Source organism: Cariama cristata, unplaced genomic scaffold (genome assembly GCF_000690535.1).
Source record: "Cariama cristata isolate BGI_N322 unplaced genomic scaffold, ASM69053v1 scaffold7654, whole genome shotgun sequence".
NCBI classification, from domain to species: Eukaryota; Metazoa; Chordata; class Aves; order Cariamiformes; family Cariamidae; genus Cariama; species Cariama cristata.
Window position 1 is genome coordinate 1 of NW_009611173.1, and position 18,267 is coordinate 18,267.

Sequence of the window (18,267 nt, forward strand, 5' to 3'; positions counted from 1 at the left end):
AAGGGAGCGCAGGTGCGTGGCGTGGGGAGCGTGTGTGCCTCTGGGGGCTGCCCTCCCCGCTGCGTGGGGTCGCGTCCACGCCGTGAGCTTCCACTTGGCTTCGGGTCCCTCCCACGTAAGGCTGCGCGAATGTGCGGGGGCTGCCTGTGTTTTGGCTCAGAGGAGACGGCGTGCATTGCTGTGTTTTTTTTCTAGCGCTGCTACTTGCATGAAATATTTTCCAAGAGAAACGAAAGCTGTGTCATCTTACATTAATTATTAAAGGCAGTGTACATAGTGTGTAGTTCTGCCTTGGAAGTTTTGCAGCACTATTTTCTCCACATCTACATCTAGTGCAGTTAGGGATAGATACTGGCACCCGATAGTGGTATGTACAAATGGTCATAGGTGCCGCGGAACATGTCCCTGTGCCAAGAGGTCCCTGAGAAAGGCACATGCAGGTAATAGAATGATAAGACTGTATATGTTTATGAAGTTAATATTCCTGCACTTAGAACCTGAAATAAGCTTAAAAAAATTGGTCAGGCACAGGTGTATCATCAGCTGCAGTTTGTATCTCTGGTAATGACAGTAGTGGATACTGGGGATAGGGTATAATGACGAGGTAAATGGATTGATAGTTCCCCTTAGCACTCTGCTCTGTTAGTCCTCAGCATTATGCAGGTCTTGAAAAAGTCTTGTTTGTTTCCCACCCCCCCATCTGACAGGTTGCCCGTTGCTTGTTTGAGCCGGGGTGCACTTAGTATCTCTGGTGACCTTTTACAAGAAGTTTGACAGCTTAACTGCAAGCCACCTGAAGACCCATCTCCTTTTTGTGTGTTTGGAAGGTGCCACTTGGCTTTCCTGTAGGCAGCCCACGTGTCATCTTTGCACCGCTTATGAAGTGGCATAATTAAAATCTAAACCCAAGTTGCTTTCCCAGGCTTTGCTATGCTTATTACCTAGATGAAAAAAGCAAAAGACAGAGGAAATAAGGCCAAGAAGGAAGTACCTTGTTTTAACACTGAGCAGAGTCACTGTTAGCCTAATGCTAAGAGGGAGTCTGGAAAAGATTCCACAGGCCAGTCGGGAAGGTTTCAGCCCTTAGCTTATTAACAGTTCTGTTTTTGAGTTGTGGTTTTTGATTGGTAGTTTTTTAGCGTGAACTTGTACTCCTTCAACATGGCAGACGAGCGAAGAAGCTATCTTCTTGTTCTCCCCTTTCTCCCACCAAATGTCTTGGCTGCTCAGCTTGATTCAAGCCTTTTGTTTCAATGGGATATAGTCTTTAAAGGCATCACTTATAATTTCTGCTGTCAAACTCCTTAAATAACGCATGCATGCCAGGTTATATAACCATATACAATATAATACACAATCATGTGTGTACTATTATTATATTTATAGTCTTGTTCAACATATATGAAGTCTCCTCTTTGGATTAGCTCTATACATAATGTTTTGGAACAAAAAAAATATTCTGCTGTGTCTGAAGTAGATGTGGCTTATAAAGGTTGTACTTCCATTTTCAGTGAGAGATACAGACGATACCATTAAAAACTTAGAAAGAAACAGTATGCCAACTGTGAGGGATTTTAGAGGATGTTGAAAAGGTGATTTACTAAATAGGTAACATTTTCTTAAACTGCGCTTTTATAACAGCTTCCTACAGCTAGCATCAGTTAGGGAAATCCTGTAATTTCTAGTAATGTCTGGTAAAGCTATGTAGACACGAGCCAGTTACACACTTTTCGTAATTTTCAGCTTTTGACAAAAGGATGTATTTGAAAGTCAGACACTAGTTCTTTGACTGCAAAATGAACAAGGAACAATTAATCTAAAACATATAGCATATAGTTATGAATAAGGAAAAAGCTGGAAACAGTTTCTTTTCAGTTCAAGCTGTGCAGGAATTCTGGTGGCACATTAGCCAGGCTGCTGGATACTTTCATTCTTATTTTTCTTAATGCAGAATTAAGAAAATATTCCTTAAGCATTTGTAAATGGTACATTACATATGGAAATCACTGCTATGTTAAGAGAGTGCAGGGTTCAGAAGAAAAGTGAAGCTCTTCAAAAGACAGGTTTCTGGACTAAATTGACAACTGGGCTAAGTCAGTGCAGTCTGTGTGTTCTGCCGATTCCAGCACTTTGCCATCCAGCAGTATATAATGTTTGAGTTGTGTTTGGCAGATGGTTTGTGGACCCAACTGGGAAGACAATAGTCCTTTTTACGCTTTCTTTTTTTGTTCGTTTTGGGGGATTATTTCTTTCTATTTGGTTGTAAGGTCATGGTTCTAGGATACTGGAATAACCTACAGTGCCAAAAGGCAGCACTAAGATTTTTTTCTTGCTTGTTTGCTTGCCTGACAGTCCTTGTGTACACAGAGTAGGATTTGCAAGTGAAAACCCAAAGTGTTTTGTGCTAAGACTGTACAGAAGTTTAGGACAGTTTAATTCCTCATAGAGGCAATAAATTATGAGGTCTGTGGCTGATGAAATAACTAGTATCCCATTGCATAACCAGATCACCTTGTGCATTTTTTTTCCTAGACATCTTCCAGCACATCCTTATCCCTGCTATCCAGCCTTCACTCTGTGTATCCGCCTGAAACTTAATGTATTTTAGAAAGGAAAAATATTTGAGCTTAAACTGAGAGTGGTCATAGACTAGTAATTTTGCTTAATGAAGGCTGTGTATTAAAATGCAATCATATCTATGTTCATGCCTAAATAATTAAAACACTATAACCTACTACAGTCCTAAATGATAAACTTGTATAATATTAAATAGTGTTTACTTCTACTTTCAATATAATTGTGCATTGTTCACTTTTACTTTCAGTATAAGTGCATTGTTCTTGCATCTTATGCTGGACAGTAGTAAGATCAAACATAGTTTATCTAAGTATAAGCTATTTCCAAATTATAAAGGCCTTGAGCAAGGTGAGAGGGAAGAGCAAAACGTGAGCAACCCTAATGTTTAAAGTATAGCTAAATTGCAATAGTGATGGGTACTAGTATATGGAATATAGCAAAATGGATAATGGAAGTGCTTTATTAATTTTTTTTTCTTAAAATGACAAGGGAGTGGTAGTGCTCCTTTTTAAGGACAGGGATGAATTCTGTAGATACCTTTTAAAATTAATTTTGCTTTTGCACCCAGGCTAGATTGCAGAGGAATAACTGCATAGTAACCAGGCAGTTGTTCATCTCGCTGTTACTCTGTCGGAGCATGGATCTAATACTCGCAGATGCAAGAAACTGTTAGAAGTATGCTTTCATTAAACCTTTCATAACTTCCTTAGAGACTAAGGTTTTGAAGCAATGGTTCTTGTTTTTACTGTAAACACTTTGACAACTGCTAAAACATGTCCGTCTTTGATCTAAGTTTATAAATATGTGTGTTTTTCTGAATCTTGGTAAGTTCTTGGGTAAATGGTTACCCATCACTGTTAATGGGATCAGTGCCTAATGATGCAAGTGGACAGAAGGTAGTTATTTAGTGACTTCATAGGTGTTTATATCTCTTAGTTGGAGATCATTTGTCTGTAGTATGGTGACAACCTCCTCAAGATACCCGTTTTGGATAGAGTGGTTACCAACTGTGGGTTGCAGCCCTTGCAGCTTTCATAGAACCGTAGAATGGTTTGGGTTGGAAGGGACCTTTAAGGGTCACCTAGTTCACCCCCCCTGCCATGGGCAGGGACACCTTCCACTAGACCAGGTTGCTCAGAGCCCGGTCCAGCCTGACCCTGCATGTTTCCAGGGATGGAGCATCCACAATTTCTCTGGGCAACCTGTGCCAGTGCCTCACCACCCTCACAGTGAAGAATTTCTTTCTTATATCTCATCTCAATCCTCCCTCTTTCCATTTAAAGCCATCGTCCCTTGTCCTGTCACTCCATGCCCTTGTCAAAAGTCCCTCCCTAGCTTTCTTGTAGGCCCCTTTACATACTGGAAGGCTGCTCTAAGGTCTCCGCAGAGCCTTCTATTCTCCAGGCTGAACAACCCCAACTCTCTCAGCCTGTCTTCATAGGAGAGCTGCTCCAGCCCTCTGATCATCTTCCTGGCCTCCTCTGGACCCACTCCAACAGGCCCATGTCCTCCTTATGCTGAGGACCCCAGAGCTGAAGGCAGTACTGCAGAGGGGGAGCAGAGCAGAGGGGGAGAATCCCCGCCCTCGGCCTGCTGGTCATGCAGCTTGTGATGCTGCCCAGGATACGGTTGGGCTTCTGGGCTGTGAGTGCACACTGCCGGCTCGTGTCCAGCTTTTCATCCACCAGTACCCCCCAGTCCTTCTTGGCAGGGGTAGTTTTCATAACTTCTCCTTCTTGGCAGGGCTAGTCTCAATCCCTTCATCCCCCAGCTGGTATTGATACTGGGGATTGCTGTGACTCATGTGCAGGACCTTGCACTTGGCCTTGTTGGACCTTGTGAAGTTCACATGGGCCCACTTCTTGAGCTTGCCCAGATCCCTCTGGACGGCATCCCGTCCCTCAGGCGTGTCAACCACACCACTCAGCTTGGTGGTGTCTACAAACTTGCTGAGGGTGCACTGAATCCCCCACTGTCTGTGTCATTGGTGAAGATGTTGAACAGTACTGGGCCCAGTACAGACCCCTGAGGGGCCATTGTTTGTGACAGTTGTGACCTTGTGTTTTTATGACTAGTATCTTACCGTTAATAATGAGCCTGAAACTATTATTTGCAGTACCATATCTTTATATCTTTTTTTTTTTGTCCTATAAATCCTGTTCTGCGTTTTGGCAGTTACATCTTGAAGTACAAAATAGGAATATATCACTGGGTTTGAATTTTAATCTTTTATGTTGTAGAAATTCAGATTTTGTTAAAATGAAATCCTCTGTGGAATCTGGTATAAGTATCACACTGATGCAAAAGGAAGAGCTGAAGGAAGGAACAATAGGGACTGCAAAGTCCTTGTGCTTGGAATTCATGCATTCTTTTTGTCTTTAAATATAAAGATCAGTGTGGAGCATCTGCCAGTATTCTAGTCTACAGGTTAGAGTACCACTGAAGAAGTCTAGTTGTGTATAGTCTGGTGCACCTTTTTTTAAGGAAGGGAAATAAGTATTAAAAGTCATTATTCATGAAATGGAATAAACTGGACTATCCACTTTAATTTGACTCTGGAAACTGCAAGTTCCCTGACTTGAAAAACAGCTCTTTACAACATGTGCTGAACAGCACTATCTTGCTAAGTGTGCTCACAGTGCCAAAACACAGCTTTTAGGTTAAGCAAACATTATTTACTGACATCACTAACCTGATAAACTGCAGAGCAAGCCTTTCTACTTCTATTTAGCTGATAAACTTTATCAAAAGATGGACTATTTGACAAAGAGCAATTTTCTGTAAATATATTGAATGCCATCCTCTTTGCTTTGGGAGTGAGTGCAGATCCATTGTTAAATTAGGCTGACTGACCCAATATTGAACAGCAGCAGATGTGAAAGATATGGAATCTATGTCAAGAGAGAATTTATGCCTCGAAAGGTGCACATCTCTTTAATAGATGAGAATCTTATGAAGAGACAGATAAAAATCTTGGTCAAATGTCTGAAGTGGTGTTTTGGGTTTTTGGTTGGTTGTTTTGTTTTTGTTTTTGTTTTTCACCTTTCCAGATAGAAATTCCACATTTGGAACAGCTGTAAAATTCTGACTAATGGTTTAGAGACTTGTAATTAAATAGGTTATCAGTTAAAATTTCTCAGTGTGTTTTCCGGCTTGTTTTGTCAAAGTGAAATATGATAATTTCCTCTGCCAGACCTTCAGCAATCCAGTAATGAGTCTCGTAGAAGAGACATTCCTTAAAATGTGAAATCTTGATGCTTTGGGGAGCTTAGTTAAATGCTTTGTGTAAATGGGGAGGACATAGGGATGTAGACTATGTAACTCAGCATAGCTTTAAAAAAGTACGTGGCTGCAGAGTTAGGATGAAGCTTTAATTGGTGTGTTAGTAGTTTTGGTTCTCTTGGCCTGACTGGACATACTGTTCTCAAAAGATTGAAAGCGCAATGTGCTGCATGGAAGACTTGAATTTTCTTTAGGAAAAAGGGTGTTCAGTCATTTGCTTGAGGTAGTTGCAAGCGTTCCTCTTGGTTGAATTGCCAGCCTGTCTTGTGCATTAGTCAGCCAGCATCATTTAAAAAAAAAAAAAAAATCCAGACTGGAAGACAAGGAGAGTTCTGTTGGCTTACAAAGCTGTCTTCTGTTTTTAGTATGTAAGTACAGTGTTTTAAATAAATTGGAAAATGAGAAGTGAGAGTTTTACTGCTGGTTTTCAGTGCTAGTTATGAGGAAAGGAGGGAGGTGAGTGCAATCTAGAGGTTGTCTTGAATTTAAAAGGGTATTTGGATATAATCAGATTTTTATTAAAAATAATCATAAATCTGACCTGTTGTTGAGCTAGAGTAAGCTAGTATTGGGAGAGGAGGGAGGATTAAATGTCTGTAAGATTGCGTTGGTCTGCCTAGGGTCTGTGCTTCGTTATAGTACTTTGCGTGGTTATAACCCTGAGTACTGATATTCAAAGAATTACTAACCTTGTGAAAACTTTCGTGGCTAGAATTTAGACCTACTTTTTGTACACATGTGCATACATGTGTAAAAATAGATAAGTTGCCACTGAGCATTCTAGCTTCAGGCAATAACTTTTATATATTATGGTATGGTAACAAAGTATTGCCAATATTATTAGATTGTAAGACTGAGCTTTAAAATTGATGACTAAAATAATCTGACTGCATACTCTGCATTTTAGTTAGTTTATGTCTACATTTACTAAAGAACTATTTTGTTTTGTGGGTTTTTTTTATTTATTTATTTTTCCTTATCAAATATCAGAACATTGGTTTTCTCTAAGCTGACTTTGTCTAGAAACAGACCTAAGCATTTCAGGAATTGATCCCAAGCCCTTTGCTATCACTGCCCCAAGCAGTTTGGAAGTGTACATTCCAGCTGTATGCTACCATGCCGTACTTACAGGGGAAGGAAGCGTCAAGAACTGAGTACAGACTTGTGCTCCTGCCTGCTGCAGGGTGCTTTGGAATATCAAGGGAAGGTGGAACTCCGAGGTTAAACCTATGTAGAACTTCCAAAGGCTTTGACGGGAAACTGTCAATATTACAGCTTTCTCTTCTGGAAAGAATCTTGATGCTTAATCTGGTAGGCTTCCTTCACGTTTCACTTAAGATGGAGTTGCAAGTTACAAAAAAATGCAGTCGTACAGGAAGCATATCTCAGAGTGAAATAGTTAACACATGGAATACTTGGAGAGCCAGTGTATTTACATTGATAAACATAGCGACCATTAAAGATGTATCTACACTGCACCTTAAGTTTGCTAAGTACGTGAGATGAGAGTTACTACTTCTGGTGCCTGAGCTGGTTCAGGTTACTGTATTATGCTGCAGATGGCTTTGCTTGCTTTCGCTGTTACTGATGTGGCTTCCATAAGCTTCTAGAAGGACAAGGGCTTTTGGACTCCTGCTAGGAGTTCCTAAAAACAGGACTATTTTTAAGAAAATAATACACATTCACCATCTCTTTCTCTTGCCTGTGGAACCATTGGGACAATCTCCTCTTAGCCTTTTTATGAGGAATGTAGGTCTTTGAGTATTACACATTCTCCTGTGTGCAAGTAAGATGTCTATCCTCTGTAACATCAAGAAGGGGGAAACATGATGAATCTGCTCCAAAAAATTTCTAAATATGATCTTAGCAATAAATGTGTCAGTAAAAACATGACTATATTGCAGTTAAGAATGTTTGCTATTGTAAAGTATATGTATGCTACTTCTAATATTACCATTTTTTTCCTACTTAAAGCTGAATTAAGCTTTGTGTTCACTGATAAAATTGTTCTTTGAAATTAGTGGTAGCAGTTTGTTGGTAGTGAAAATGTGTTTCCTTGTGAATAATCCAAAAAAATGTATAAATAAAAATATGCACTAAACTAACATATGTATGTGTTTTCTTTTTTTTTTTTTTTTTCCAGTAAAGTGAAGCAAGGTCTCCTTCCTAGCTTAGAAGATCTACTTTTCTATACTATTGCAGAAGGACAAGAAAAAATACCAGTTCATAAATTCATAACTGTAAGTTTATGGTTACAGAAGGCTATATGAAAACTAACTACTACAAGGGGGGTTTTAACATTCTAAATGCAAGAATATATAAATAAAAGCAAAGAATTTCTGTTATACGTGGTTAGCTGCAGCAAGGAATGTAACTATTGGTTTTTTTCCCCAACACTGTTTTGGTAATTGAGTAAGAGAATGTGTACTAGTATTGTTAGTCACTTCTTTGCTGTGCAAAGAGTATGCTTGAAAGCATTTGTGTCTGTGGCAGGGCTGGGTAGCATTTGCACTTGTGTAAAATGTAGCTGGATCACTGTGGATTTCAAATGACATTAATCCTTTGACATAAGATGCAGCCAAAATGACAAAAGGGAATGGCAAAGGATCAGTAAGGTGTCAGAATGTCTCTGTGGTGATAACGCAGTGGCAGATGTCTCTTATCTTGATAAATGAGACCAAGCAGTAGAGAACTTGATTGTAACAGCCTATCTTTTCATTTTAGTAATTATTGTTTTATTGTAATAGGCACTCAAATCTACAGGATTACGTACATCTGATCCCCGATTGAAAGAGTGCATGGATATGTTAAAACTGACCCTTCAAACAACTTCAGATGGTGTTATGCTGGACAAAGACCTTTTTAAAAAGTAAACTCTCTGTCAATAATGTAACTGTATAATTCTGAATGAATGTTGTCTGTGTGTTACTGATTGCTGTCTTAGGAGAGACATCAGGTATATAAATCAATGTGTAATTAGAAAGGGAGTCAAACACACACTCCTACTGGTGCTAGTTTCATATGAGTTTGTTCTCTGGTTTCATGCGGTAGACACATTGTGTGATCTCTGCAAGAGTGTAATGTATCAATGTTGTTTGCATGTGTATCTGACCCCTTACTGCAGCTCTCGATCAGATGTCAAATTAATTGATGCAGCATGGAGTATTTAGTATGAGTACATAAAACTTCTGTCTTGCTGCACCATCAATTTTTAATCTGAAGTTCAGGATGTTGCTTCTGTGTAGTGAGATGTTCAGAGTATGTATGTAGTTAATTCTAAAAGTGAGTATATGAAAAATAGAGTGAAGTTAAATTTGAAGATACGTACAGATGAGAGCAGTTAGGACTGTAGACACTGCTTTGGTCTGTTTTGGAAAAGATATATGTGCCATATTTTAGTGATGTGGGTTTTTTTCAGGAAAAGTCTGTGGTCACTTAGCTGAACAATATCAGCACTGTTCAGGTTGTCTTCAGTTCATTCCAAGCACACTCCTTTGCTTCTCTGCTTACAGGTTTTGTGTGCCAAAAGGTTGGAAGTTTAGAGGCTCTTAAATCTTGAAGTGAAATTTGTAGACTATTTTTTGAGTCTATATTTTTATTCCATTTACAGGGTAAATGACCTAATATCTAAAACTTGCTTCTTTTGTCAAAATTGGTACATTTTTTTTGTTCTGTAGCATTTTTTGAATTTGTGAACTAATACTGTTTAGTACTATTTCCTCTCAGTTACAATTAAAATATATATGTATATGTATAGAAAAGGTGTATTTATGTATATAATTGTGAATATATATTATATACATGTAAGAATAGAGAGTATACTGTAGATGGTTATACTATATTGCGTATTTACATAGTTTATCTAAATATAAACATAAAGTGTATATGTTACATACTTTTTAATATGTATCAACATTTTTGGAAGTACATTGAGGAAAAAATGAATGTCTCTGTGTGTGACAAAATAACAAACCAGTCAACTCCTTAATCAAATGTGGGTTACTTCTTAAAAGTACAACATGGACTAACTTTATCCCTGTAAGTTCAAGACCAGGTCTTCACTGGTTATTTGTCAGCACAGTAAAAACTCTAAGTTGTTAGTCAGAAACCTTCCTGGGTCTATGGTTGGATTGGAAAGAGAATGCTTTTGCTATTATGCATTATATTTATACTAGAAGGCTTGTTTGTAATAGTAAACTATGAGTTACGTTTTAGGCAAGGGCTGTAAGGACAAGTGATTGCTAATTAGCAAGATTAGACTGTGTTCTGCATCACATCTCTAGGATTTGATCCTCTGTGTTAGGGGAGTGGTTGTTACTATGATAATTTGTAGAAAGCTTACATGGTTGGTTCTTGTGCAGGAAGAGTTTTGAACATGAAAACTATACAGAGGGTGGAAAGGTGAATCTCTCTTCACATAGCAGATTTTCCTTTGCAGCAGCATGTGTTAGCCTTTTTTATAAATTTAAAACCCCCAAACTTCAGTTATCCGTTCCTCCTAGGCACACTGCATTTGCTGTGTAGAGACTCATACAAAGTTCCTGTCTTTTTTTTTTTCTTCTCCAAGCATTTAAGGTATGAAATATAATAACGTATCCCTACTCAGCTGTACTTACCTCGGGACTTTGAAGCTTCAGTTCCCTTAACGTAAAAGTCAGTGGTGTAATTCTCCTGTTGAATTTCAGCCCAAAGCTGCTAGATCAAATAAAGCATCAAGTGTAAGTGGTGTGGAGTAGTGATAGCGTAAGCTTGACTAAATCAATCAAATCCAGTAGAAATTACCTGTAAAATATGTTAGCTCATGCATCTGTACTGTCCGTCTCTGTAACAGAAGTTTTAACACCTTTTTAGTGGTTCTAAACATTAGGCTCCAATTTGAGTTGATTGCTTTATTTTGAAGACTTTTGGCTTTACAGTGCTTTCCACTTAAGTAAAAATTTGGAAGAAAATCTCCATGTTACAGGCAGAACAACTTGGGATTTTAGTCTGTCATCTCCAGAGTTTCTTGAATTGAAGGCTGCACAGGTGCACATTTCAGAGACAGTTCTTGCATTAGCTGTTTGTGTTGCATCTGTGTAACATAACGTGTTTTTTGTAGCATGAATGATACCTCGCTGGGAACAGCCTGCTTACTGAAAGCAGCGCAGCATGCTAGTTAGCTTGCTATGTGAAATTTTTTTTTCTTGGTACTACTTAGTAAATTAGTATGAGCACTATCTGACTATTGTTAGATGAAACTTAGGCAACTTAACAAATATGGAAGATTGTACATGCTAATCTTCCTCATGAAGTGTGCTCATTTTGACATATCCTATTTTTTAGATCTGTTTCTATGACATTGTAGCGAATTGGTAGAAAAATTTCTAATAATCTTTGTAAGAAATCCTCCTATCCTTCTTAGCTTTTACTTTAACTCATGGCTTGCTCCTAACAGTAAAAATAGAAGAGTTGCCAAAAGCCCTGTTTCTTAACTAACAATATTTTGGTCAATGGGGGGGGACGGGACGGACAGGCGGAGGGAAGGAAAGGCACGAGGCAGTCAGAATTGAGTTATTTGGAAAATTTTGTACACTTGAATGAGATGATAGCTACTGAGTAACAGTTATAAATCTGAGGTTTAAACCCGGTTCTTCTTCAGAATAACTTGTTTGGCTTTGTAAACTTACCCTTTTGCTGTCTGTCCTGCTTTATTGACCTGGAACTGTGGTCTTGCTAGCCAAATGTCCTCTGATCGGAGGGTAGGAAGCAGCAATCTGGGTATGTTACATTCTAAGCGTAAACCAGAGAATCTGTTGCTGGATCTCAAACAGGGTTATCTATGTGCTGCTGAGTGGCTGTGCTGCTCTCTCAATCTAGGTAGCAAATCCTGAGGAAAACTTTCATTTTGGATATGTTTAATCCAGGTATTAATAAATGTTTTCATCTTATTTGAGCAATTAGAAAGACAGAAGATCCAGAGGACTTCTGCTATGTTATAATACTAATACCTCATTTGTCAAAATAATGTCTCTTTTTTTTTCCTAAAATGTCTATAATATGTTGAATGCTTCTACAGACCTAGTCTTACTAGTTGGAAATAAGGTTTCACATTCCTTTCTGTAATGCTTATACTGTAGCTTTTGAAACAGGAAGAAAGGTGTCCATTCAGCTATACAGATAGCTGAACAGTTCTTCAGAATTGATGGGAGTTCAGACTGTGTTTTTAGCAGGTATCTATTTTAAAGCAATAATCAGCAATCTGAGCCAGAACTTGAAAAAGAATACATGAATGTACCAAGTTGTATGACAAAGGAAACAAAGTGATCCTAACTTTATGCTAGAGATCAAAGATTCAGTTTCCTCCAAAACCCCAGACTGTTACTTTCAGGTTATATAACTCACTGAAAGTTGTTATAGATCATCAGACTTGCATCCTAATCTTCCTAACCCAAATGCCTCGGGAAAGTTTTATAGTTTGAAAGACATGTTTTCAAGTGGGGGAAGAAATGCTTGGATTTGGATTTGGCAAGGCAGGTTTTTTTTTGTTTGGTGGTGGTTTGTTTTTTGTTTTTTTGTTTTTAATGGTGAGATTCTAAAGTTTGGAGAAATGGAAAGATTTGAGGTGGAAAGTTTTTAGTGTACCTGTCTTGAACACCACTGAAGTATGTGGGAGGTAAGGACTAAGTAAAATTTGACTGTAGAAAGATTTGTATTTATCAATATGTTCATTTACTTAAATTCCCCCCTGTGATCTTTTCCTACCGCTCTGCTTCTCCTGAGCCTGAGACCATTTGTTTCCGAAGGGTTACCTGGAACATAAACCAGTTAGAAACTCTGGTGGGGAAGAAATGTCAGTTGCAGAATATTAGAAGCTGTCAAGGCTAGTGTCCTGTGTTGACTGAAAATATTTCTGCCCTCCTAAAAGGAGCTTACGAAGGCCCCTGTTATTTTGTCCATGCAATAATTGTTCCAAATACCCATCTGGATTAATTGAACTCCTGAATTTAATTTAGTCTGCGAATTCATATGTTTTGCCTGGGTTAGGGAGTACCAGGATAAATACCCAGACACTGACCTTGGCAGAAGTCTGGGAAAAACAACTTCTTGCAGAAATAGGTAATGTCCTTAGCCAGCATAGCTATTTCTGCAGTGAGTTTCAATCTCTAGCTTAAAATGATTGAATTATTGAAGTGAGCATCCTAGACTTGGTGTGATTTGCTAAGAGTATAAATGCCCTTCCTGTCTGAGAAACATCATGTGGTATCAGAGGACTGTATTTCAGTGCATACTGCCTTCTTGTTTTCTACACTTTGTATTGAGTTGTTCTAATAGGTTTAGGTGAACTTCAAATATTTTTTTTTCTTGCAAGAGTGCTTAATGTTGTCCAGGTGGTACAAATGATGTAGAAGTGCATATGAAGCTTAAACCTAGTGCATATTATATTGTTATTCCTTCTGCATGTGTAGCTGCCGTAACTGTTATTAATTACTTTTGGAAAGGGAGAAGGTAACTGTTGGAAACAAAAACGAACAGGATTTTTTGCAAGATATGTTAAAAAAAGGAGTGGATAAGCATGACAAATTGCAACAAAAACAACTCAATTGCAATTTTAACATAGACTAACAAAGAAGCGTATTACAGACAGAGCAATTCTTATGATGCCAGTGTGTACAGCCGAAACTTGTCTCCTGTTTCTCTTTCACTCTTGGACAGTAGTACCTACCAGCATTTGAAATGGCTGTCAATTGAATTTGCGATAAAGCCTCCTACGTATAAAGGAGTCCAAACAGAAGGTTTAAAAAAAGGAGGGGGATTCAAAGGAAAGATAATTCTGTCTGTTTGCTGGTCTTTATGCATCTTCATTTTGAACTGATAATGACTTTTAATAATAGGATTATTGGAAGTATCCAAAGTGAAAATATTTCCCTAAAATTTAATTTTTTACTTTTCTGAGTAAGTCTGAATTGGAAAGATATGTTCTCCTTTGTAGTATGGGCCTACATGTTCTTAACTTTCCATTTGTCTGTATTAACAGTATATGTCTGCTTTTCTCAACACTGCCAGAAAGCGTAGTATGAACCTGTTAACAAAAGTGTTTGTTTGGTGTTAAACCTCCCTTTCTCTTCCTTGCCCTGGGGTCGGGCAGTTAATACCCTTTATCAGGTCATATTTCAACTGACATGCTAATGGCTCCCAATTTCCACCCTTGCTCCTGCTCACCCCCACCCACAGACACACCACTTTCAGCAGCATGTCTCAGCTTGTGTGTTCATCCTTCGCTTCTTTTGGTTCTCCTAGATAAGTCCTTTCCTTTTTACCTCATCAGTTTTTTTAAATGCACCAGATGGGCTGATGTTCAGAGGGTGTGGGCGATAATGGAACTGTGTTCTGGGTTAAAAGGCAGCAAAGCTTCCTTAACTGGTGGTAGTTTGAAGCAGGAGACTTGTGGTACTGGCCTCTGTTAACTTTTGCTTAGTTTAGAAGATGTTATTGAGTACTTCCACAGGGGATTGCTCTTACTAAGAGTGGAACCTCGTTCCAGTTTGGTCTGTTGGCAGCATTTTAGCTCAGTTCATAGTGGAACCAGTTGGAAGTGAGAGAAGCCAACCCTGAACCTCAGAAGTCTGATCTAACTCTGAAATAAGCACTTCTTTGGACACGGGCTGGGTTAGGTCACCTTCATGTGTCTTGATCCTAGGTCTTGATAGTACCTTGCAGTACGACCTCACAGTTGGAACTTCAAAGAGCTTTAAGTAAAAAGGCATAAAAATGAATAATGCAACAACTGAAGTAATTAAAAAAAACCAAAAAACCACAAACAAAAAAAAAACACAAAACAAAACTTACAAAGTGGAAAATTGAAAAGTCTTTCTAATAAAGACCTGTTCTTGTAGGCATATAACTCAAGGGACTGATGGTCCTTATTTAGATAGCATGTAATTGCTACTTAAGTAGGCTTTTTGGCAGTGCTTTGTCAAAATACTAATAAATTTTTCTAACATTTTGCAGGTGTGTACAAAGTAATATTGTGTTGCTTACTCAAGCTTTCAGGAGGAAGTTTGTCATTCCAGATTTTATGTCGTTTACTTCACATATTGATGAGCTATATGAAAGTGCTAAAAAACAGTCTGGAGGAAAGGTAACCTGTTTGTAAATTCAATTTCAGATTTCTATAGATTTCTTGATATTAACCAAATACATTGTTTATCAAGTAGACAGATTTTTCTTAACAGTTTTAACAAAATGTTAAATGGATAACTTGATAAAATTGTTTTGGAAGTTCAGTTATGTCTGCAACTTGTAAACTGTGTTAGAAATACATCTCCTTATCTCTAACAATCTTTGACATTTTTGAGGTTAGAATGAGAAAATAGTGTTGTTCTTTATTTTATGTAAACTATAAAACTGCTATATAATTTGTCAAACTAAACCTAGTCTATAAAAGAATTACGCCACTCTACACAACTAGCTCGGTTGCGTGACAGAAATGAGTGTCAACAGCATACCTATGTTAGCAATTAGATTCTATTCTAGTGCTTGTTTTAATTGAAAAACCCTGAACTTTGTTACAAGCTAAAATTTTCTATGATTTGAAAATGCTGAACATGCTGTAACACAGAACAGAGATTCCTCTTAGAAGTTGCTGAAGTTTGTACTTTGAAAAACGTTTTATTTGATAATGATCTAGTGAATGTAATAGTTTGTAATGAAGTTTTAGATATACTAGGTGGTTATTAGTGGAATAATGAAGTTGTACCTTGTGTATCCTTTCCACTGACACTTGTTTTAATTAATGTATATTAGCATATAGTTAAATATTTTAGATGTTGTAATGTCTCTCTGGTTATTTCACATCGTGATAGGTTGCTGACTATATTCCACAACTGGCCAAGTTCAGCCCTGATTTGTGGGGTGTGTCACTTTGCACAGTGGATGGACAGAGGTATACCCTAACTTTGAGATTTTGCTATTTAAGTTACTTATACTATCTGACATATACAGCACTTCATGGTATCTCATGGTTTAATAAAGAAAAAGCTTTATTGGAGTTATTTAAGAAGTAAAATCCACTTGGTCATCTTTCTCAACTTTTTAGAGAGAGTGAGTTATGAGCCTAAATGTAAAGGAGTATCTCACACCATCTAGCTGAGAGGTAAGGTAGACTATTGTGTGTCTACCTTTATGACTAGACAATGTGAGACACTCATCAGCTTGCATGTCTCTGTGTGGCTGCAGTTTGATGTGGTCATACTGCATATTCTGAGTGCTGTAGTTTTTAGGTGTTGAGTATGTCCTGCATGAATGAGGCATTCCAATTTGCTTATGGAGACTATGGATTGGGGTTCATTTTAATGTGATCTGTTGTGATCTGTATGTTTGTTTCTTATTAGCCATATGCTCTATCATCTCTAGGGGAAGAGCTGTACAAGTGAGCTGAAGTATTTTTCAGCTCCCTGCTTAAGTGTTTGAATTATAATCTATTCATAGTAAAATAGCTTTAAAAGTAAAAGCGTTCTGCCTTTTAAGTATTTTAAATTGGCGTTTTGCTTTGCTTTGGGTATTATAACATGTACTAATGAAAGTTTTTTATAATGCTAATTTTTGTAATGTTTAATGTTGTGTAATGTTAGTTTTTATAATGCCAAAATGATTTTGTGAGTTTCTCTGAAACCTCCTCACATTTTCTGCATAGAAAAGAAGCACATAGACTTCTGATTTTGCCGTCACAGAAGTGGTTGCTTGGAGTTTTTTGCTCTAGATGGGGCATATGCTGTTTGTATGAGTCATTCTTTGATGCAGTCCGACTTAGATGTTGAAAATAAACTTTCCAAAAGAGCATTTAATAATTGTAATAAAATACCTGTGCTGTTATCAAATGGAATGTAAATACAGCTATTTAATTATTGCCCTTGAATTCCAAAACTGCATTGGATCTCACCTTTGTTTATATAGACGTAAATACGTATAGTGGCTATATTCAGGTCAGCTGTACCCTGTTGAGTATGTGGTTTGCAATTGAGTAGGGTAAGTGTGATACTAGAGGTCTGAGGTGATTTTTTTTTTTTTTTTTTTACTCTGGTACAAATCAGTTTCTGAACTGGCTTTTATTTTGTTACATCTGCAGTAATCACCAGCAACTGACTTTTTTTTTTATGCTCAGCTTATGGGGGCAATTGTTAAAACCTTTAAATCTTTTTGTTATGCTCTTTAAAATGAGACTTAGTAATAATATGCTTTTGGGTTTTGGGGTGTTTTTGGTACTAGTCCTAGTATGTTGAAGAACAGATGAAGTACTTAATGCTCTACTTGCCACAGCTGGCAAACAGGAAGTTTCAATCCTCTTCATCTGTGTTTTTTCCAGGCATTCTGTTGGTGATACCAAAGTTCCATTTTGTCTTCAGTCCTGTGTAAAGCCTTTGAAATATGCTATTGCTGTTAATGATCTTGGCACAGAGTATGTGCACAGATACGTTGGTAAAGAGCCTAGTGGATTAAGATTCAACAAATTGTTCCTGAATGAAGATGGTAAGAGATACATAATACTTCATAATGCAAATGCTCGATTTTAGAAAATTATGAAACAAGCTTCATGTTTTTTTCAGTCTTTTCATTTCATAGTATCCTTTGAGACAGTGTCCCAAAATATTTTGCCATCAGCAAGGTAGGCTTATCCTTTGTGACTCACTTTTGCCTAATTTAGAATGCTAGTAAAAGATGCTTTGTTACTTCTGTTCTATTTGCTAGTTATCCAGCTGTAGGAAAACACAAAGAATTTTGATGGTGTAGGTATTTGAAATGTGTATTTATTTAGTTGAGTTCATAGCAAGTGTTTCTTAATCATGCCTTCTTTAAAATGGTGGTGAAGAATCAAAAATGTTACATTGATTTTGAGAAACGTGTATCACTTCCCTTCTCAGCCCTCGGAGAAGCAGGTGCTGGTGCCAAAGGCCACCCCTGGCTGGTTTCCAGAAGGCGAAGTTGGACACATCTTCCCACAGATTATTCTAAACTGAATTCGGCTGCTGATTCAAAGCAATGTTTTCGGGTTTGTTTTGGGGTTGGTTTGTTTGTTTGTTTTTCCTATGGCAGGAGTGCTTTAGCAGCAATTTCTAGTACAGTAGTTATCTAGATTATTTCTTTTTCACATTATATTCATTCTAGCATGAAAATGTTATTTTTAAAAACATTATGGCAAAAATCTGAGAAGGGTGACTCATGTAGCCTTAGAGGAAATACTGGATGTTATCTCTGAAACACAAGTGTTTCTTCTAGCAGATCTTTCTCCAGACAATGTTTCTGTTGCCATGGTATTGCAATTAATATTTAATTAACAACATAAGGATTGGATGATATTTTTATCAAGGACTGGATTGAATTCCGACTTAAATATCTATATTATTAATATATTAATGATATATAATTATGTTT

General features: G+C 37.6%; 1 protein-coding gene across 1 annotated transcript; it reads left to right on the forward strand.

Annotated features, from left to right (window-relative positions):
• Window positions 1–596: 596 nt before the first annotated feature.
• LOC104160075 (glutaminase kidney isoform, mitochondrial) lies at window positions 597–17,364 on the forward strand (the record flags this gene model as incomplete). The annotated part of the gene is made up of 6 exons (XM_009698134.1): window positions 597–604; window positions 8,003–8,099; window positions 8,607–8,728; window positions 14,848–14,977; window positions 15,702–15,781; window positions 17,201–17,364. Coding segments are annotated over exons 1-6 (601 nt in total), but the record flags the coding sequence as incomplete, so codon positions are not given.
• Between the last annotated feature and the right edge of the window lie 903 nt (window positions 17,365–18,267).